At 30.4% G+C, this 23,976-nt stretch overlaps 1 protein-coding gene across 2 annotated transcripts in view; it reads right to left on the bottom strand.

The window, feature by feature from the left end:
• Positions 1-23,976, bottom strand: part of LOC142325817 (DDB1- and CUL4-associated factor 10 homolog) — a 53,285-nt gene that overhangs the window by 13,303 nt on the left and 16,006 nt on the right. For both annotated transcript variants that reach the window (XM_075367850.1, XM_075367844.1), the window contains exons 4-7: positions 19,587-19,758; positions 15,567-15,722; positions 15,247-15,383; positions 3,339-3,608 (exon numbers count right to left, since the gene is read on the bottom strand). In XM_075367850.1, coding sequence (XP_075223965.1) covers positions 3,339-3,608; positions 15,247-15,383; positions 15,567-15,722; positions 19,587-19,758 — 735 coding nt within the window. The remainder of the gene's footprint in view (positions 1-3,338; positions 3,609-15,246; positions 15,384-15,566; positions 15,723-19,586; positions 19,759-23,976) is intronic.

Genomic DNA, 23,976 nt, shown 5'->3' on the forward strand with positions numbered 1-23,976 from the left:
TCAAAAATAATAATAAAAACTAAACCCTTCAAAATGCATTTAGAAATTTATTTGTAAAGAAATTAATTGCAATTTAGAATGGGTAAGCTTCATTTTTTAATAATGATAGATGATCAATAAGTGATTTTAATTTTATTAAAAGATCGATGTGAGAACCTCTTTCATAAGATTACATTATACAGTTTCCCCTCCCTTAAATTATATAAGGGGATAACTACTCAATTATTGAAGCTTCACGCTATCCCTATCTTTGCTGACATAATCGTATCCAACTCTGAATAAGAGGCATACATTAAATCTGGAGGGCAATCTAAGTTGAAGGTTTCATTGGTATAATAATTTTTCCAGAAGTCTATTTTCTAATGGTCTTCAGCACATTTTATTAATTTTAACTGTTCGATATCAGTTTGATGTTTATTATTGAACACAAATGCTATTATTTATGTGTAGCTAGGAATGTAACCTTTTTTTATTCTAATTAGGTGTTCTAAATCTGGTGTTAACAGATACTTTTGTTTTGATTATATAACTTTTAAATGTACTACTTTTTAGTCGATTTGAAATATATTGTTAAGTATGAATTAATTGTTTGTAAGTAGTAATGTATGTATTGTTAAATGATTAGGTTAATCTTTTTTTTTAAAGTAGAGTGTGTATGTATGTATGTATGTATGTGTGTGTGTGTGCGTGCGCGCACACGTATTTATATAAAATGAATATCTCCAAAACTGGTAGATTAATACTAGTAGATCATTTTCATAGAAATTTAGATATGCTGTAATAAAGCATCTGGGAATGATAAAGATTGAATGAATCATCCTTGGGTAACACTCAATAGTTAGAAAAATATTGAAAATTTTATACACTTTTTTGCTGCACTTCATTTATTTCATTTGAAAGTGAGATTCGATTTTCCAATTCTTCAATAAAGTGGGCAATTACACAACTGCATTGTGGACACCAAATTGCATCACATTTTTTTCCTGGTGTCCATATCAGCATTTTATATTAGTTTATATATTAATTTTGTTTCTCATTGCTCAAGTAGTTATGTGGTGTAAGTGGGAATGTGTGACGTGACAATCATGGACATATAGGTTTGAAACTGACTTCATACACTTATATATTCTTTAAACTTTTTTTTTTAAATTTAAATATATTGATTTATTAATAATTATTAACAACTGTAAAAATTTTTGAATTAAAATGAAGAATATAATAAAATTTTATTTTACTAACAACTTCTGATTTTTTTTATTGTTATTATTGAATTATTATTTATTGTAATTTTTTTTACAATCAGAGATTAATAATTATTAATAAACCAATATATTTAAATTAAAAAAAAAAAAACAGATTTGAAACATGTGCCTCTCCCTTGTAAGATCAAAATATTTCATTAATTAAAATTTTATTTGGCTATAATTCTAGAACCAATGAAAATAAGTACCACTTGCTATATATTGTTAAAATGCTCTTAATGAGGACTTATTACTATAGTTAAGAAAAATTCCAAAATCCTTTTTTTTGGCTTTTTTTGACACTTTTGGTCCAGACAATTGCAATCAAAAGAGAAAGGTGCACAACTAGATGTTACAACAGTCCTAAATCCAAAATACATGTACATACATGTGTATGAACAGATGTCATGCCAAAACTATTCAAAATGGATTTAGGGACGGTCAAAATAGATATTTCCATTGAAATCTGAAAACCAACATTTTTCGCAATAACTTCCTTTACTTCATGCAAGGAAGTAAAAAAGTGAAAATTTTGGATTTTTTTAAATTTAAATTCAAGGATCAAAGTTTAAAGTTTACAAGTTCTTCAGTTTTTATTTATTTTTTTTTACTAAAAGCAAACAGTTAATAAATCTTTTTTTTCAGTATTTTTGTATTCTGTTTTCAGTTCTATTCTTTAGCTATTTCGTGTAACAGAACTGATTTAAAATTTACCAGTATATATTTTTCACGTATTTTAAAGATCCTATCAAATATTGTTCTGATTTTGTTTAATTAGTCAAAATCTTTTTCTAAAAAATTATTTTCCTTTTATTCTATGTGAGGTCTTCTTTCAAGCCTGCACATATAACAATGTTCAACATTAAAAGAGACCCCTTTCTTTAATAAGAGTTGAAAGTTAGATATGACACTTTTTCAGTTTATAAAAAAAAATAGCAAAAAAGTAGTACATTGTCTATTTTGTTTTAACTTCTTTATACAGAATGTTTCTAAAATGTTACGCTGGCTATACTTTTACAGATTCTACTTGCAAAACTAAACAAAAAATATCCTCAGGAAAAATGACAATTTCCCTTCGTTCTCCCCCTGTCCGTCTTTTGTTTTTTTATATAAAAATTTATATCTCAAGTTTGGATATACGAATCAGATTAATATTTGGTAAGCGTCTCGGTAATAAAGTTTTATAATTAGCAAGAAATCAGAACTTAAACACCTTTGCAAATTACAAAATTGCAGCCATGTATATTTTTCAATCTGTTATATCTCCATAAATATTAGTTTTATCAAAATTTATGTTATTCACTAAAATATTAAGCCTTTTATTTTGAACAAAATGACATTTTATTTTTGAAAATCAGTTAACAAATAGCCGAGTTATAGTAGATAATTGATGTTGTAATTATGTGTCTGTTTTCATGTCCACTTTACGTTCAATTTGATGAAATTTTGTTTTTATTTATTGTTAATTCTAATATTGTAAATTAGTATCAAATTAAGTAATAATTTTCTCACAATAATAGACCTAATAATTATGACACAAAATGACAACATCAATTTTCTCCCATAACTCTACTATTTAACCGATTTAAAAGAATAAAATGTCACTTTGTTCAAAATATAAGGGTTAATATTTTAGCAAACATAAATTTTGATAAAACTAATATTTATAGAGAAATAACAGATTGAAAAATAAACATAGTCGTCAGTTTGTAATTTGTGAAGGTATTTAAGTCCTGATTTTTTGCTAATTTGAATACTTTATTACCAAGACGCTTACCAAATACTAATGTGATTCATCTATCTGAACTTGAGATATACATTATTAAATAAAAATAACAAAACGGCAGACAGGGGGAGAACGAAGGAGAGATTGCCATTTTTCCTAGATATTTTTTGTTTAATTTTACAAGTAGAATCCAAAAAAATATAGCTAGCCTACCATTTAGAAACACTGCAACTTATTTTATATATTATAATATCATGATGAATTGTAACACACTTAATGAATTAAGATGATTATTTAATATATACCTTTTGAAAATCCAAAAATACTGAAATTGTTATTTCTCTACCAACAAAACTTTAATTTACACTTACCTGACTTCTCTAATAGCAACCAAAGCTTCCCAAACATCAGTAGATGTCAATGGCGGTATATCACCACGAGAAGAAATCGGAAATCCCCTAAAAAATGAACTCGATCCCGATGCTGATTGAGCACGTCTATTAGCACGTTCTCTTTCTTGCTCCCTTTCCCTCTGACTAGGTATTTGTATACTAATTTCCTCCCCTGGATTAACAACTACTGCTGGTGTTGACTGCTGTTCTGTTTCAATAAAACAATCTCTATCTTCACTTGAACCATTGCTAAAAGAACATAAACAAATAAAATAATTAATACTTTGTAGTCATAAAAATTGATTCAAAAAGCATTAAATTAATGTCACCTTCCCAAGTCCTTACACTGGATGGAGATCGGCAGCTAAATTTAAGGAATGTACCAATAAAATTTATAATTATCTAGCTGGAAAATAGGTTAACTACATATTTATATTTATTTCCATTTTTTTACCGTCTTTTGTTTATATAACATGATTTAAAATAAAATAAAAAATTAATTTCTTTCAAGTAAAATAATAAATTTTCTAAATACAGTAACACTGTTTGACAACCATCAAAAAACTTAAAAAAATTGCAGAAAAATTGGCCCCAATAAAAACCCATAAAAAACATCAATGGTGGATCAGTGAATGCAAATAATCAGCAAAGAAGAGACATCAAGCATGGCTATTACACCAATCCCAAAAATCAGAAACATCGTACCAAGATCTAGTAAAACAAAGAAAAGAAACCACCTGAACCCTAAGGAAAATAAAAGACAGCACCATAAAGAAAAACTCAAATCAACAGAAGAGTTCATCAAAATGTAGTTGAGAGACTACCACAAAACCTTCAAACAACAACTCCAAAAATACAAACCTCGAACACCCTATTAGGAAGGATGAAAAGCATAATCTGGTTCATAAATAAAGACAATGCGGAAATCCTAGCTGAATATTTCAACAAACTCCTAAATTGCATAGAACCGCCAGAACTCCTAAACTTCAACACCATCACCACAATAACAACACCACCAGAAAATCCCACAATATAATAGGTCTTATACTGCACTGGGTGAAATAAAGAATTACAAATTGGCAGAAGATCAAACCTTTGCAGAGATCAGGAAATATGCAGGATGATCAACAAAAATCAGCCTTCATCAACAGCTTGTCAATATTTGGATCAAAGAAGACTACCAAAACACTGAACAACACCCCTCATCCACCCATTACACAAAAAAGCAGACAACACAGTCCATAACAACTACAGAAAAAAATTCTCACTGCTAGACACAACATTTAAAATTCTTTTAAGAATCATCCTCAACAGAATCAGTTTACAACTCGAGAAAGAACTAGGAGAATAAAAACATGGAGGAACCTCCATAGTATTGGAGAATACCAGGGAGGTTCCAGACCCTGGGGACCTGTCCAGACTAGATCATGAATTTATTTATATAATAGTTTCCGCTTACCAACAATCTTTAATAGTTTGTTTGAGCGCTTTCAGATTAGTAATCCATCCTCAGGAACATTGATATGTTATAATTATAATTATATACTTCACATATCATTAATTATACTAACTTGAATTTTAAAAACAAAAATTATAAACATAACAATTGATCGTCAAAAGATAAAATAATGCCAACATTATCCGTCATGTCAGTATGAAGGTCTCAATTTTTACGTTTAAATTATATTTTTTTACATTTACATTTAATTTTTGTTAAGTTTAATTCCTATTTTTGTATTTTTGATCATGAGTATCAAGCTAATAATAGATTACAGCAGAAAAAGAAGCAGAGATATGGTAATAACATTTGTACACTTTAAGAAAGCATACGATTGCATCCACAGAGAATCCCTACTAAAACTTTTTAGACAGCTCGGATTTCATACCAAATTAATAAACATAATAAAACTGATCCTCAAAAACACCAAGCCAAAACTGAAATTTAGAGGTGAACTCTTGGAACCATCGAGATCGAAACAGGACTGCATCAAGACCCTCATCGCTACTATTCATCTACACTCTGGAAAAGGTAATGAAGGAATGGCTCAAAAAATGCCCCCAAAAATAAAAATTGGCAAAAAATCAAAACAAACTGCCTTGGTCTTGAAGACAACTTGGCGTGGCTAGCAAATAATATTGACAAAGCTAAAACACAGATATTGCAAAAATAAGGCGCTAAACACAGTTATAAAACTGGAAGCCACATATGCAGCAGAAACACTCTTCCACTTGAATGAATGTACAATCAAAGCCCGACAGACTTCAGAAAACTAAAAGAAGAATTGGAAGAACCTGCATCAACAAAAAGTATCAGAAAGACAGGCAGTAGTAAACTATGCCCCAAAGTCGTGTACACAAAATTAGAACCCATCACTGACACCATGCATAAGAGGATAGACGCTTCATGAGGATGCAAGATTTGAGACGTCTGAAACAGCTGGTATAGTACAATCTCGTCTTGAAAAACACCAACACATGATGCAGATAGATCAGAGAAATAAGAGGATCTAAAGAAATTCGCCTTACACCACAAGACACCATAGACAAGAAAAAATTAAGGCCAAAAGCACTCACTTCACTCTCACAAGAAAGAAACTCACGACATGAACATTTTCAACACCACAAACGGCATGGAGATCGGAATGCATGAAAAACTACTATGAGGACTGTAAGACCCAAACAGTCCCTTTGAAAATACTTAGATAATGGACTGACTTAAGTGATCCTATGCAGTCATAAAAGATAAATAACTGTTTGACAACAGAATCTGGTTTCTCCAGAATTCCATCAACAATACAGTTTTTCCCTGAACCTATGAATTTTAATAAAAATTAAATGTTTCCTCTTTAATAATGAAACCTAGCTAAAGTAGAAACAGAGAAAATATACTGTTAACAGAGAGTTATTTTTTTTTTTGACTGTCTAATTTTTTGCCTAATCTATACTTAAATAAATATATTTATATGGTAGACTCCTATGTTTGTTTAATACATAAAAATTTTGTTTTATTGAATATCATATTGCAAACTTTTTCATATATTTATTTCACACAGTTAAGGGAAATTTGTAATGTATTACTTTAGCGAGATACCATGTTATATATTATATAAATGTCAAAGATTTTAAAACCAAATTATACTCTGTAAAATTAATTCAAAGGCAGATACTGATTCTGGCCACAATTTATTTACGGCAAAGTTTAAGAAACTAAAAGAAAAAATTAAGATACAGATAGAATAATGTTAAGTAAAAATTGAAACAAATCGCATTTAAAAATTACTGCTAATTTAGATTCAGTTAAAATAAATAAATACATTTCTGTTGTAAATTGTCTTACCTGCTTCTGTTTTTTTTTGTACGGTAACGATTACATTTATTCTTCTCCAGTCTCATAAACTCAACATAATAAACTATTGAAACCTAGTCAGTCTTGCTCCTATACAAAATAATAATTCTGATGGCACATTATCTATCCCTATTGGCTTATTATAGTAAATAAAGCAATAGAAAAGCCAAGAACATGCAGAAAAGTAAAAGTTGAAAAAATTTACAGAAAAAGTTTGTAAAACAAAATCTGGATTACAGAGATCCATTAAAATTGATCGATAAAGATATAAATAATAAAAGTTCTAAAGATTGTAAAAGAAGGAAATGGTTAGAAGGCTTAGAAATAAACTAATGTTGCTTGCAAAACAGCAAAAATAATTAATGAAAAAAAAGCATATGAAAAGTCATTGTCAAGGACAGAAAATAAATGTTAACAGTTAGTTGAAATATAACTCCGCAGAGGAGAAAAATTATCAGAGATATAATTTATATATTTAAAAATTCATAATCTGAAGTAAATTAAGGACAAGACACAGCTTCAGGTTATGACTGTTTTTTACATAAACCTTGATAACAAAACCTAGAATAAACAAAAACTCAAGATGTTTCAGGTATAATGTATTCAGGATTGCCTTATGACACTCTGGAATGACAACTAATCATAAGAAAATTTCCTACACCCAAAAGAAATAATTTCAAAAGCTGAATAAAACTTTATCCTAAAGCAGGCCAACAAATATTGCTTAGATGTATTTCTTTAATTTTCCTATGTACATCTTTGTATATCAATTATTACATAAAAAAATTTTCTTTTTTTTTACTTGTTATATGTATTTATTTATTTACTTTTACCAACTACAGGTTAATACTCAACACTTCTGCCTATGAGAGATGAATTTTGCAGTGTGTGAAAAATGTCAAGCCTAATGAGATTCCAACCCACACTTCCTGAATAAAAAGCAGAAACACTACCATTTTACTAAAAATAAATATATGGGTATATCTAAACTTTATTTACTTTAATAATTTAGAAAAGTTCACATAATCTGCTTAAGTTAGAATACACAAACATTTAAAAACAATAACATATAAAATTCAAATGTTCCTTGCCCATATCACAAAACTAGTGTGATATCATTTACAGTTTGCCAAAGTTATATTACAGGGTACATAATTATAATAATTAGTTGGAAATATCATTCAGTACAACAGTAAACTATACGTGACTTTGGACTTAAAAAATTATATTATAATGGGGCTTTTGATTAAAAAAAAAAAAAAAACAGATTTTTTTTGGAATTTTCTATACTTTTAACTTGTATATGTTCAAATAAAAATAAAATTTTAATCTATAACTCAATAATTAATTTTTTTTGGCTTCTGTAATTTTCATTATGAATTTTTTTTTTTGGGGGGGGGAGTTATAAAACACTTTCACGTTATAATCACCCAGGTCAAAATATACAGAAAGCTCCTTCTCAGATATTAAATTATTAATAAAATAGGGTTAAAACTATGATGAAAGCTACGATAATAATAGGAATAAAATTAAAAAAAGTAAAAGAAATGCAACAATTAGGATAATATATGTAGTAATACAAATAACAAAATAATATCAAAATTTACGACAGGTTAAATCTTATTATTAAGTATATTAATTCTTCTTGGAAAAACAGTACCTGGTCCTAGTACATTTTTATCATTTCCTAGGTCACGCCATATATCCCTCGGCAATTTAATTTGCAATGTAAGACCGCATAACATATGTAGTCCACAAGGATATGGTGCACAGTCAAGTGGTAGTCGCATTGGATGCACTGTGTGCACTTTCTGCTGACATCAGGAACCCATGAGTAGTTCTGATATGTCATAATCGCAATTGGCAAAAACCACTTCCTCTCAAGAGAATTTTTCTGCTTGTAGAGTCCCATGATAACACCATCCATATCTTTGATGTGTCGGAATTTATTATCCACTGTAACAGTTCAGTCACCTTGCTATATTCTTCGAAGTGTATATTTAATGGAATTAATAAAATCAGTAGTTGGAACTTAAATGATGAACGATGGTTAGCTACATCCATCTTTAATAGCAGAATCCGAATTCATTACCCAGGATCCCCACATGACAAAAGGATTCAGCAGAAATTCACCTGTGTGTTGTAACGATTTAATTCAGATTGTATTGTGGATTTCAGTGACAATAGGATGTCTGGAATACAAATCCTCTAAACCTTGTAGAGCACTATGCAAATTGCTACAGAAGGATGTGATATTTTGATTTAATGATATTCAAGACCATTTTAATGGCAAACTGTACAGCATTGTAGATATTTGTAACGCTAGCTAGACCAAACACATAAGTTCTGTCATTTACAACAAAAGCGCATCAAATGGTATCATTCTGCTTAACCCATCTGTGTATACTACTGCATCAGGGTTTATCTGATAGAAAATGTTTGCTAAAAGACAAGAGGAGTTAATTTTTTATTATACACGGTGAGGTCGTAATTAAAATTAATGGGGTCGAGTCTCCAAAGAGGGTTACATATAGGGGTAGGTGGGTCAAAATACAAAAAGTATATTAAACACCAGGTATGGACACCCACTGGTGCTGTATTACATGGATGATTTTTATACTGTTGAAAATGAGAATTTGCAAAACAGGTGATTTGGTTGTCCTTTAAAACGAGCAGAACAAGATGCCAGCAGCTGTTCCCACCTATCTCAAAGTAATGGCTCACCACAGTCAACAAGTATGCTTGTGACAGAGCTTGATCTAAACAGTGGCAAGACGAAGAAAGGAGTGGTATACAGTATCCAACATCTTAAGCATGGTTGATACAGTGAAAAGTAGATGATACAACCGTAATCTAAATGGGATCGAACTACAGAATAATAAAAACATAACATTCATGATCAGTCAGCTCCCTATTTGGTATTGCTAAGGACTCATAGCATATCTAGAATTTTTAAACATCTCACCTTTAACTGTTTAATGTGTTTGGCCCACACAAGATGACTGTCAAAAAATAAACCTAGAAATTTAACATGAGGAGAGATTGCAATTGGCTCTCAATTGAGCAGGACTTGTGGAGTGAAATCGTCTCATAGACAAGAAAAGACTGCACATTCTGTTTTCTCCTGTGAGAACATGACGCCTGTGACTTTGAACTAGTTTCAAGGTGAGATATAGTTCTGTAGTAGGACCTTAGCTGTTGCTGTTGAACGAGTCAAGATATACATATACATATATATATATATATATATATACATATATATATATATATATATATATATAGCAAAATCATCAACAAATAAAGAACATGAAACAGGTGGTTGCAAACATTTAGTAATATTGTTGATGGCCATAATAAACATGGTAGCACTTAATACACTTCCTTGAAGCATTCTCCATTCACGAAGGTTAAGCTACTGGACTCAGAATCTTCAACACAAACACAGAATCAACAGCCATTTAGGAAACTTCTAATAAAGGGCAAGCATATTACTCATGATTCCCTACTCTTTAAGGGTATTTAGGATACTTCATCTCTAGGCTGTATTGTACAGCCTCCTGATGTCAAAGAAAATAGCGACAAGTTGCTGGTGGAATAGAAAGGCATTTTGGATAGCTGTTATCATAGAAACCAGTGATACCAATTGATCAATGGAAGATCATCCTTGGCGGAAGCCACACTGTTCTGGAGATATCAGAGCGTGCTTCTCTAAATACCAAGTAAGCCTTCAGTTCACCATTCTCTCCATCACTTTATAAAAAACCCCTCAAGGAGATAGGTCAGTAGTCTGAGGTTTGTCTGAGATCAGTTGTCACTACCAGGTTTAAGGATTGGTACAACAAATGTTTCCAACTAATGAGTGGGAAGACTTGCTCAAAGAACAAACCATTAAATATACGCAGTAGGAGATTAAGGGCCCATTTGGTAAGGTTTGAAAGCATACTGGGATAGATGTTAACAGGTCCAAGAGAGGTGTGACATGAGTTTTTTAATGCATGCGACAACTCGCTGAATGTAAAGGTAGCATTTAATTCACTGATCAATCACCAATTTTTAACGGTAATATTTCCATTCATATCTTATAATTCATTAGTAAATGATGAAGTTAGGGCCATCAAACGAAAACAATCAGCTAGGTGATTCTTGTGACTGCAGAAGATGATGTAAGGCATTCTCCTTCATGAATAAGGCCAAGGATAGATTGTTTGTGGGATGCACAAATTGCATGAAGTTTTCTCCACAAAGCAGATATGGGAGTAGTACGTGAGGTGATATCTACGTAATTCCTCCATTACTTTCTCCTAGCTTCTATGAATATGTGATGACATTCCACTCTAGCTCTACAATATAAACTGAGATGTTCATTTGTAGGTCTTCAGTTAAATTTACACAGTGCCTGCCATCGTTTCGTAAACGTATTTTGGCAATCATCATTCCACCAGGGAATGGAGGGATTGGATTTCCTGATGTTTGTGGAATGGATCTACTAGCATTCCCAACTACCAAGGAGGTAAAAGAGATTAGTTGATGTAGGGTATCAGCACTATCATTATATTGTGATGGAAAGGCTTTATGGAAAGATAACTTTTCTAATTTGCTCTTTCAACAATCCATCCTTTGTTCACCACACAGTCGGCACAAAAACCAATGATAATTGGTTTATGGTTGCTGCTGTGTAAAGTCATCACAAACAAATTAATATGAGGGAGTAAACTTGGTGAGAATAAAGAGATTTCAATGTTGGACAAAGTACCAGTCGATGGCAATATAAACATGCATGATCTGTCATTCAATAGACAGAGGTTCAAGTCCTGTCTCACTCTGTTAAAGATATTTCCTCAAGGGGAACAGATTGTTCAGTCCCATGAAATATGGTGAGCATTAAAGTCGCCTACGATTAATGATGAAGATGGTATTTGGACAAGGAAATTTTGTATATCTAGGGCATCCAACCGTGAGTTTGGAAGAGGTATAGATAGCAGATGTGTAATTTGAATAGGACACAGATCTCTATGGCAACTGCAGATGTGGTATTCTTGTACCTGATACCTCATCCTGGATGAAGATGGCAACCCCACCACTTTCTCGACAATCAACAAGACAGTCATATCTCTCACAGAATTACCCTCTGAGAGTTAGAAGGTGCATTTCCTGGAAGCACATTACTATCAATATCCTAACATCTTCAATCCGGAATGAAGACCTCAAATGTTCCTTGGATAATGATCATAAATGTAAGTAACTATAGATATATACAGATATGGATTTACAGATATATAAAAATTATTTATAGACGATTCTGACTTTCTTTTGTACATAACAATATGTACAGATTATCTGTCGAATATTATTCAGTTTTTCTCTCTTGTGTTTATAACGTTTACAAAGTACTTTGCTTCTTCGGGCACTTCATCCTCTACCATATAAACCATAAAGAGACCTCAAGATGATTGTGGGGATTTGGAAGCCTGGGAGCCAGAGATACCATACCATGTGTTGATTTTTTGATAATTTCCTTAAAGAGATCTTGATAGTTTGCTGCGTAGGTGGTGTAGCAGGGATTTTATTTGGCAGTGTAATGATTAAAGTAGTTTTTGGTAAATCACTGTCAGCCTTTCCAGTAATAATACCTTTTTTCTTGCATGTACTCTTAGCTCTGAAGTAGTGTTTTGAGCAAGGCAACTTGTTCAGACAAAATCTGAAAATGCTGTTTTAATTCACTGCAGGTTCCACAGTTTATTATCTGAATTTGCTGGGGCTTGGCTTGATGTAGCAGCAGCAAAAGAGACATCTGGTTTAACTAGCTTTCAGGAGTTCAGTGTCTTTATGTATTCTTTTTTAATGCACCCAGAAACGATAGTTTCTGCTCAGTACAAATTTTGGAGAATTATTTTTCTTGTTTAAAAATTAGGATACCTCTCGAGCGAGCAGAATACATACAATCCTCTGCAGTTAATACATATTTCTTCCTCCTGAGTCACTATTTTTGTGGCCTTCTTCTGCACATCTAGCACATACTGCGGTGTTCGGGCAAGAAGTTGTGGTGTGGCCATACCTCTGACACTGGAAACATCCTCATTGATCAGGAATGGAAAGCTTATGAAGGGAGCCACCTTCCAGACTATTCCATAGAACTACACAACTGACATTTGTGTAATTGGTAATAATTCACCATTTAAATTATTATTTACCTTAGGACAATTATTGTCATCAGAGAAAGCTGATCGAGGTCTTTTCACAAGACTAGAAAAGACTAGTATTGGTGATTTTTCAGATGGACCACCAATCATTATGGGGTTTATCAGTGGAATACTAATTTTGGTCACACGAGTAATGGGGAAGTGTAGGACGACCTCTTCAGAGCCCACGTATAGAGTGGCTAGAGAGCTAAATACAACTGCTTCGCCCAGATGCTCAGAGGACATTGTTCACGACTCACTATGTAGAGCCATCCACCCTTCGACACTATAGTTTCCACCTTGGGTTACGGTTGCGTTTCATAAGGTGTTGCAACACCACCAAGTATAAATGTAATAAGAAACAGTGTAAGATGTTGTGTAGTTGTGTATGGGTATATTTGTAATTAGTGTAGTGTCCTTGGTGTGGTGTGGTGTATGTGTATAGTGTAAAGTGATTTGCAGCTCTGTGTATAATGAAAAGACAAGCTGCAGAGGCTAGGGCTATGGGGATGCCAACCCCCCAAAGTCTTAAAGAATAAGATTCCCTATTGGGATTTCAGTTGAAATCAAAATAATCACTTTACGGCAAGATAATGATGAATTATTTCATAATTTTTGAACAGGAATATTTTTATAAATGTTGTAAATCATGGTGGCAGCCACATGTTAGAATATCTGATGACAAACTTTCCATTGCTTTGGTTATACATCAGTGTAAAAAGTGTGTTTGAGAAAGTTTGTATGAATGTTCTTTTTTGCTCTCAAAAATGGCTAGAGTTTCTGCAAAATGGTCAAAGAAATGTCAATTCATTGGAAATCAGTATACATGTAATAAAAGTGTAAAAACAAACATGCTAATAGTGTAATTGTCAGTAATGAAGTTAGGAATGATGAATATAAAAGTAGCCCTAGTTCTAGTTCATACCTAATGATGATCATCCACAACATATGTTGTGTCCATCTGGTCCTGACACTTGGTGTGGCTAACAAAAAAACAAATGTTGCAAGACAGCAGTAAGCAATACACTCATAAAAATGTTTTACCTGAATTCATTGATTGTTATAAAATCAATCTACAAAAACTTAGCAGAGTGAGAATTGCTAAAAAAAAATACCTTCCAGGCAAAACGAATACAAATGAATTTCTAAATGTGCTGATGTGAAACCAATGCCCCAAGACAAAATTTTCTTCAAAAGATTTACTGGAAATAAGTGTTTGGGAAGCAGTTGCATACTGTAAATGATGGTTACGTATCAATGAAAAGTACTATTGAACAACTGGAAATAACTGCAAGAGGATATTATGAAAAAATTATAAACATATATGACGCATAATAGACAAATCATTAACAATGAGTATCATAATAAATTTAATGTAAAATGAAAGAGAAAGTTGAAAGAGTTATTGCTAAGAGTAAAGAAGATAAGCTACAAGAAAATGAGGACCAGTTGTATAGATATGGTCAGTTTTAGTAATTTTATTTGTGATGAGTAGTGGAAACTGACACATTAGAATGTATTTTTTTATATTTTCTGTAAACAGTTTTTTTTTATTTTTAAAGAACATTATCTGAAGTTATACTGAACTAATTTGCTTGAAATTTGTTGTATACATATAAAACGATTGTAAAAATTAGTTGAATCTCTAGCATCACTGGAATAACTGATAAGGTTTATGTGAAAATGTTTTTTTATGTTTGATTATATATTTTTTTCTTTTTTTCACTTTTATAATAATAAATTTATAAATATGTAATAATACCTAGAATTTTAGGTTCAGAATGTCTAAAGATATACTCCAAACATGATAATAAGTCATTCAACAGTGTAAGATGAATAATTTTAACAAGAATGTTACTTTTTTTTTGAAGACAAGAAATTTTAGCAAACTTATAAAATTAAAATAACAAAAAAGTATTTGTTACAGTGAAGAAACAATTACATGTAAATGAAAGCAATATTAAGGTTAATATATATGGTAGAAGTTTGAAAATGGTACAGTCACTATATGAGAAAATATTGTAATTTTCATATTTCTCCCAGTCTGTGGTCAATCAACAGACTGGGAGCTTAATGCTTAAATAAAGCATTGATTACATACAACAATGCCACTGTGACACAATTGCATATTGAGCCAGGAGTAGTACAAATTATTTCAGTAAAAGAGACAAGTTAATGCAGATGTAGATCCAGTTTTTTGTAGACAAAGGTTGTTTCAAACCATTTTCACTCATTAATAATATTAAGAAACCCAAAAATTGATACAATCATTAGACAAACAAAGTTTTTCGACTGCGACGAAGTAATTATCAGAATTTTAGCACCAAACATATTAATTTTAGATATATAAATTAATACTGACCCTTCATCATCAGATAATTCACTGTCAGCGTCACAATCACTTAGTTCCCTGTCTTGAATATCATGTACACAAGTCCATTCTGAAACCTCATGATGACTGATGTTACGACTTAATGCACACCATCCATGTGGATGAACCTAAAAACAAATAATAAAACCAACCATAAAAAGACTAGATACCTCAACTTAAATTTAAGTTATACATAATAGTATAATATACATAAGTATAATTCAAATAAGTCATGTTAATTAAAAATCCTCACAAAAAAAATTTATAAAACATACAAATTTTTTACACAATAAACAAATGTTCTTCCTTACTTGTAATGAAGAAACAACTTCAGCATCATCACCTTGAGGAAAGTCAGTAACAAATTCAAGTCTATTAGTTTTCCGTTTATGAGAAAAAAGATGAGTATAACTAGCAGCAACTGGAATTGTTGAACGGCTCACTTGCATCAGTCTGTAAACATTCGGCTAAAACAAAAACAAAATAATAAGTAAACAAGCAAATGAAAACACTTTTTAAATAAACAAAAAATTATACATCTACATATTTAAATTACTCTTCATTGTTAGTTTAAATTTGCACAACAAAAATCTTTTCAATATACACTAATTTTTCATTTAAAATATTTACCACTGGGTGATCCCACCTTCAAAAAAAAGATAGATTTTTTGGTATTTTTTTGGTCAAGCTATACTTCACAAAAAAATAAATAAGGCATTCCATCACTAGTAAAATGTTTTTATTCCTCATTCATATAATGCATTTCAGAAAAATATTTCAAGTGAAATATTTTGTTATAAAAAATTTCATACAGAAGTTCCTCTATCTTAGGGAACAGCTTTGATTTATAGACTCTAGATGACTTTTATTAAAGTTCTCAGGGAAAGAAGTTTTAGGAAAAAAAATTTTTTTTTCATAAAAAAAGTTTTTTTTGTAATTTTTGTAATTTTTTTTTTGTAATGTAGATTCAAAATCCAATTCTTTATCCAATTAATAAACAAAATCTGGTACCCAGAAAAAACAAAGTAGTTCAGCTTGTGTAATATAAAAGTAGTACTAGAGTTCCTTTGAAAATAAAGGCAGTTTTATCACAATTCAATTTTTTTTTTACTAAAAGTATATATCTTAGCCTCTTTTTCTATACAATTACAGTCAACATTGAGGCATTTGTCATAGTATTCCACATTCTTAAAAATATCCTCCTCATACTACTCCTTTGCTGCAAATCAATTTCACCATTGCTCAACCACATCTTTCAAATCATCATCACTCATAAACCGCTTACTACTTAGAAATTCCTTCAATTTTTAAGATGAAGGATATTATTCAGAACTAAGACCAGATTACACAGCAGATGACTGAATGAATATAGTCTATCAAATGTTTACAATAAAATGTGGTATCAAAACTGCATAAAAATCACATGTAACAACAAAGTGCTCTTCATCAGCTAACCCACCACTGACTTTTTATAATAGATAGCAATTTCCATAGTAGACGTCAGGATATTAAATTAATCAACACAGGACACCTAACTGATCCCAAAATATTATACCCAGCAATTTATGTATAGAGACATTTTGTATGTTTTGCTGACAATTTTATAGTTTTTTTCAGTGACTAACTTACAAAAAATGTAACTTTCTTTTTAAGATAGCACTCAAAAAACTACAGATTCAGCTTGTATTGACAGGCTTGTTTAGTTTAACACTTCTTAAGTAGTACACCAAAAAAACACAAATTAACTAGTTAAATTGAAAAAATTTCTCTGTATTGGTAATTTAAACTAAAAGGTGGATCAGAGTCCAAACCAGCCGCAATATTTAGTATTACCACTTTTTATTTTTTCAAAATATTGTTTTGGATCTTTCAGGTACTCAAAAAAAGAAATGGAATACTGTGTTTTTATCACACTTCCTACTCTGATTTGATAATATAGAAGCATACATGATGTCAATAATATATTTGTGCAACTTTAATCAAGCACAAAAAAGTGTAATAACAAATAGTAATTTACTTAAAAACTTCTTTAAATATGGAACTTATAGATTTATTTAATACTGGAAGGTTATGTATAGCATTTCTGTATCCTGCCACCTGATGATGTTTTCAGATATTTGCCATGCCATAAATTCACTAGAGAAAGCTCAACACATGAAATACTTTATGGGAATTTAAAACCAGCAAGATCTTGGCCAAGAGTTTTGAGATCTAAATCATGTATTAAAATTAAATAGCCACTAGACCTTAGCTGTTAGGTCTATTACCTGTAATTAACAGGTTACGACTTATGTATAAAGCCCAGGAAAGTATACTTAAAAAATGATAATGATTAAAATATTTCTGGAGTAGCAGCAATTTGAAAAGTTTTACAAAGATGTTTGACGTTGTTTCCTTACAAGCTGCAAAAATTACAGAAAGCAATGAAGTAACCCATATACAGTTTATTACCAACATGCTAAGCAGAAATAAAAATTTAAAGTTTTTTTTTTGAGATGAGGCAACCTTTCTTATCAGTTGAGAAAGCTCTATACTATCCAGTTAAGATGTTAAGGAACATCCCAAAAATTAATATATGATTCAGTTTCTTTCAAAAACCAACTCTGAAAGAGCTGACAATTACCTTGATGCACTGAGAACTATGCCTTCCTGCAATTAAAAATCTCTAACCAGATATTTTTTTCAAACAAGACTTTTTAAAACAAGCTGCTTCATTCAGCTAATTTTCTTCAGCAAGCACTTAACAATTAGTTCCCTGATCGCTAGACTCATCATAATGGGCTCATCCATCAGCCGCTAAGATCAGAAGACAATAATGACCTTCTGAAATCTTCTTTTAGGGGCAAAAATTCAAACTGCAATTCAAGAAATCAATGCAGATGTATATCAACTGTGCCTGGCTAGAATTAGATTACCAATTAGACAATCTGTGTATAACAAAAAGCTCCCATATTGATTGTAATTAAAGTTGATGAAAATATTATGGGCATTATGGTACATGTTTGCATCTTATTAACATCAAGTTTAAGAAATTTTTGTCTTCTCACTAATATTGATGAAAATTTTCAGACACTCACTCCTGTTTGCTTTTTCTTTCTTCTTCAGACACATCAGTATTCACATCTTTCTTCTTCAGACAGAAACACATCAAAAACAGATTTTTTAGTACCTAAATTTTTACCTAATTTTTGTTTCAAAAAGTGAATGTCTAAGACTACATACTTCTGCCAAAAAAAAAGGAAAAAAAATTCAGCATAGTTACTGTACTAGAGTGAAATATGAAATATTTTTATGATGGTTTATAGAAAAACTCTTTAAATCATACAAAACAAAGTTAAAGTAACTTTTAATTTATTCAAGTTGTTGTAACATAACAAATGAAAATATAAATTGTAGGCAATATCCCTTTCTCTCTTAATTTGTTTTTTTATCATTTTATTTCTGTTTTGATTCTATCTCAATAATATTTTAACCTTCAATGATGAAATATAAGGTCAATAAAGAGGTCTTATTCTTCAATAAAAATAGAGGTAAAATAATTCTTTATTTCTATTAACATTTTTAACTCCTAAACCCACAGATTAGCTTTAAAACTTTAAGTTTGCTTTTTCTTATAAAGTTGTATACTTGCCCATTACGTGAATAAATTTCTAACTTTGACATTTCTGAAGACTGTCAATCATTATACAAGATAAAGAAATAAAGAGATAATGATTTATTCAATCAATACTTTCCCACATTATAAATATTTCTGTAGTTGAATTTTAGGTGTTATTTTTATCATTATTTATTTTAATTAAGATTTTATTTAACTTATAAGTTATCAAATTTTCAAACCTCAAATTTTAATAATTACTAAACCAATTTTCACCAATCATTCTTCATTTTCTTTAGAATTTTACTGAAGATTAATTTGACCAGTTAATTTTGTTCTAGGTCAAATTTTAACTTTTCAAAATCTTTTAATCAAGAGAGATCAGACTTAAAATTTCACACTTCGCTAACTTATTATTTTTTCTTACATTTTATCTCACAAAAAAGTTTCACTCAGGAAAACTTCACTTGGACTTTGAGTTCACAGAACAATGAAATAACTCACTCTGAATTGATAATGAACTATCTATCACCTGCAGAAGAGCTAGTTCAAATTTCTTTACTTTCTGGATAACCCTCATATATGTTTATTTAAATACAACATAGAATTTAAAGACCAGGCTGAATTCCATTAAACAGCAAAAAGCCTCCTATAAATTTGCTAGATATCAAAATCTTTTTCTTAAATGAAACATTAACCAAAACACACACTCAAAAAAGTTTTATAATTATTATACCTTAAAACCAGCAAGGTCTTGACCGAGAGTTTTGAGATCTAAATCATGTATTAAAATTAAATAGCCACCAGTAGTACAGATTATCATTTTCGATGCATCTGGATTTAAGCGTGTTCTCATCAGCCCATTAGTGTGAAATACTTCATTATATACAAAACCATTCTCAGTGTAACTGAAAAAGAATAAATCAAACCATATGTGATAAAATTAGTAATACAATTTAAAACATTAAGTAGTTTGAAATTTTTTTTTTTAAAAAAGCACATAGTTTTTACACAAAATGCAAGTAATGATGGATTTAAAAATGTATTATTTATTTAGATGATAATACACCTTTTTAATTTCATACTTATTTTAACTAACACAAAAAAGGTGGATGTTCTCAATTTAGCCTAAACATGCTTTTTATGTATGCTTAAGCCTTACTCTTTATCTAATACCGAGTTTAATAATACATTTTGGATTTTGTAGGGAAAGTTCCTATGATAGTACCCGTGTAAGTTTTTTTTTAAAGAAAATTTTTTAACAAAAAAATTATGTAGACAATTTGAAGGTATTTTTCTAATTGTCATAACATTTGCTTAATATAAGACTGTTATAGCCACAATTAAATGAAGAGTAGAGGATATCATTCTGATATTCAAGTATTTTTTTTTTAAATCTATGTATTATTTTGTAAATATATATATAATCTTACATTCCAAAGAGCCTTAGTTCATGATCATTAAAAGTCTAACCATTTCTCTCCATTCCTTTTCTAATATTTGTCAAGACACAGGCTTCTCATTTTTACATTGCTCAAGAATGGTTTTTTTTTTTGTTAAAGAAGTTATTTTTGTAGACCCACCAATATTTAAAACAAAAAAATAAATTAAGAAATAATTAATAAACTCAACAAAAAAAAATATATATTTTGCCGAGTTTTTAAAGTGAAACTAGTAGTTTCACTTTGTTGGTTATGATATTGCTGGTGTTCTTGAATCACTTTCCTTTCCAGGAAGCAACTTAGACATTACATTGTGCGATTCACAGCATTTTTTTATCAAAATGGATCAATGAACTGGCACATTGTCATGTAAAAGTCATGTTTGTTCTATTTTCAGGTCATTTCTTTCACTTGAGTGTACCCTAGCAGGCAACAAAGAATACAGATATTGACTATTAATACTACTAAAATGAATTTAGCAACAACACTACAAAAATAAAAAAGCTGTAATAACATTACTATTCCTTTGCTCCTGCACAAATGAAAAATTCTATGCCTGAGGAAATAATGCTGATTTCTATTATGAAAACTGATATTTTGTCCAAGACCTTAAAAAAGATACCATATCTATCTCTTGTGATTGTAGTGATCAAAAAATTTAGTTTTGTCATAGACAGTGACAGGTCTATTGCCAGAGTTGTTTGTGTTTTTCCTTCATCTGCTGTCACATTTTTGGAACCTACCTGTTAACAAATACACTGTATTTTCAGACCCTAATAGTAACACATGAATCACTTATACTTGTATTATCATCAACATTTCACTATATGCTTTTACAAGGGACTGCAATTTTTTGAAATAGAAGTAAACAGCAAAATTTGACATATTTCAGAAGCTCAGAGACAACTTGAGTTGTCAACTTATTTCAGAGATATTAAAACTGTATATGTGTGATGCATAATGACACATATTCAACAAGTACTTAGGGGCTGCTATTGTTGGAAGTGAAACAAGAACTCAACACTACACATGGTTTGACGTAATAAATGCTATCATCTCATGAAGCAATAATTTCTATTTCAAACAGAAGTCAGCAACCCAGGAATTGTATCTACATTATTTTTAATTCTCAGTTTTTATAATAATGTCAGTAAATTTCTAACTAAACCCTGATTCATAAGTGACTACAGTGTTATAAGTTTTTTATCCAAGTCTTTCATTTAAGTTTTATATCGCAGAAAAATAATTTCCCAATTTAAATAAAATTAAGATGAAAATATTTAAACTAAACTTTCATAAAAATTTAACATGAAATTGCACACCTAATTGTAACAAATATCTAAGATTTGTGAAAGAAATTCTATGGGGTATTCTATTTTAATTAAACAAATTTTCAAAAATTTTATTGCATCACTATTTTTGATTTTGATGATATTTGATATATGATAACTACCCACCTTTTAGTGGCCAAAAAATATTTTTTTATATTTAAAAAAAATATTCTTTCTTGAGTAATTTCTTTTTTTTTTAACCCACCATCAGGTAAAAACAGCCATTTTCGTAATTTTTTCTATGAATAGCATTCTTATTTTACATCATACAGAGGGTCGAAAAGGGCTTCTTGGAAAGAGTAAAGGTGGAACTTCATCTTAATGTACTCAAAATTCATTTTGTTACATAACCAAATCCTGTAATGTTTACTGAAGCTACATTTACAAATTGTAATTTTTTCAAATTTTGGGCCCAAAATAAATAATGAAAGGCTTAGGTAACAGGTCTGTTTTTTACCTTTTAACTCTTAGGTACTTGTAGTACTTATAAAAAAAATCCCTTTCAGCACACTGGAAGACAGAGGTAGATTCACCAATGCTAAGTAGGGAATAAAAAAAAATTTCTGGCTTAAAGTTAAGAAAAAATTTACTCAATACGACAATGGTTGCATGTGAAAAAAGTTTCACATGTATAGCATATGACAAGCCCCATCTTCATACAATTCCAGCAACATTTTGGTCATATCTAAAATTGTTTCAGACAAACATTTTAGGTAATGTTTAGAGGACTAACAAACACTTTAAACTGATTCGATAGTGTGACTATTAAGGGAGGTATGATTTTTTTGTGTTCGAAACCCCATTTTTTCCACCCCCCTGGGCCAATGGTTGGTGATATCAAAACATTTACATATATAAGTTTTAGCCTCTTATACAAAGAACGGTAGGAACTTTAAACGAATTGGATATTTTACTTAATAGGAAAGTTATGGTGATATTTTTGTTTTAAAAAAAGCCCTCCCATTTCCACCCCCATGGTTCAATTTTGCCCATTAACAAACTCGATCGAGATTTTGGGTCATTATATTTTATGAATCAATTTGAAAGTGATTGGCAAAAAATTACGGCAGTTATCTTGTCCACAAGAAGGTGAAATATATATATATATATATATATATAAATGTATATATAAACTTTTGAGCTGATGGTGGTTTGGGGTCTGGGGGGTGAAACACGAAGATATGTTGAAATTTTCCGTAAGTTGAATCATGGTACCCATTACAATAGGTAACTATCTTATGAAATCTATCTAAAATTGTACTGTTACGGAGTGTCCTTCATTAAAAAATTTTTAACGAAAATCATTATATATTTTTTCAGATAATAATGTAGGCCTACTAGACAAAATATTTTGATATGTCTATAATGAGCTTATAATCTAGATAGTTTGTTACTTAAAGTATGACTCATACACACACAACTCATATTTAAACACAAACATGCATGGACATGAATGTTGCGTAATCCTGAATAAAAACACTGCAGAATGCTCAGTTACTGTTTTGATTTTAATGTGATATTTTGTGTTGTTGCTAGTGTTAATACTGTGGTTAGGTAATGTAGACTTGTTTATAAAGTAATTTTATTAGCAGTGAACTTCTCTTTTATGCGATATCTTTTATTTTAATTTTATTAATTAGAGACATTTTTATTTTAGCTGTAGAGAAACTGAGATAAGACAAAGTGAAGTGCAACTGGTAGTTTTATACTAACTGTATTGTTATTTTAAGAACCCTTGCATTTTATAAAAACGGATTATGGAGTGATCAATTGGCATTCACACTGAAACAGTAAGTCAGAAATTGATTTACAATATATCTTCAATATTGCATGATATTTAAAGTTTAGTGAACAGCAAATAACATTGATATTTTTAAGAAGTGGATGTACTGAAACAAAAAATATTTGTACTTTTCATAACACCGAATATTTATACAAATATTTTCATATTAATGGGAAAAGTTGCTCTGACCCATTTAGTTGTCACACTAAACCAGTTAAGAAATCTCTTTGAGAAATATTTTTTACACTTTCAACAAGGAATCCAAATTTAAAATTAATTCCAGGCAGAGCACTGTGTTCAAAATAACACAACAAATTACAAAAACCACAAGATGATGCAGAAAGTGAACCGGAATGTCAGCACTTAGCATTTCCCCCAGTTAAGGTTCAAAAATTATCAAGCAACACAAAGGAACCAATTTAAAAAAAATAAAATTTCAAAAATAGCCGAGTCAGTTATCAGTAAATTAAATGATTCCTTTGATTTAAACATTTCTACAGAAGAAATCAGTTTAGTACCACAAAATTATGCTGATTTAGGTAGGGAATAAGAAGTAATCATTAAAATAAA

Source organism: Lycorma delicatula, chromosome 1 (genome assembly GCF_047948215.1).
Source record: "Lycorma delicatula isolate Av1 chromosome 1, ASM4794821v1, whole genome shotgun sequence".
Lineage (NCBI taxonomy): Eukaryota > Metazoa > Arthropoda > Insecta > Hemiptera > Fulgoridae > Lycorma > Lycorma delicatula.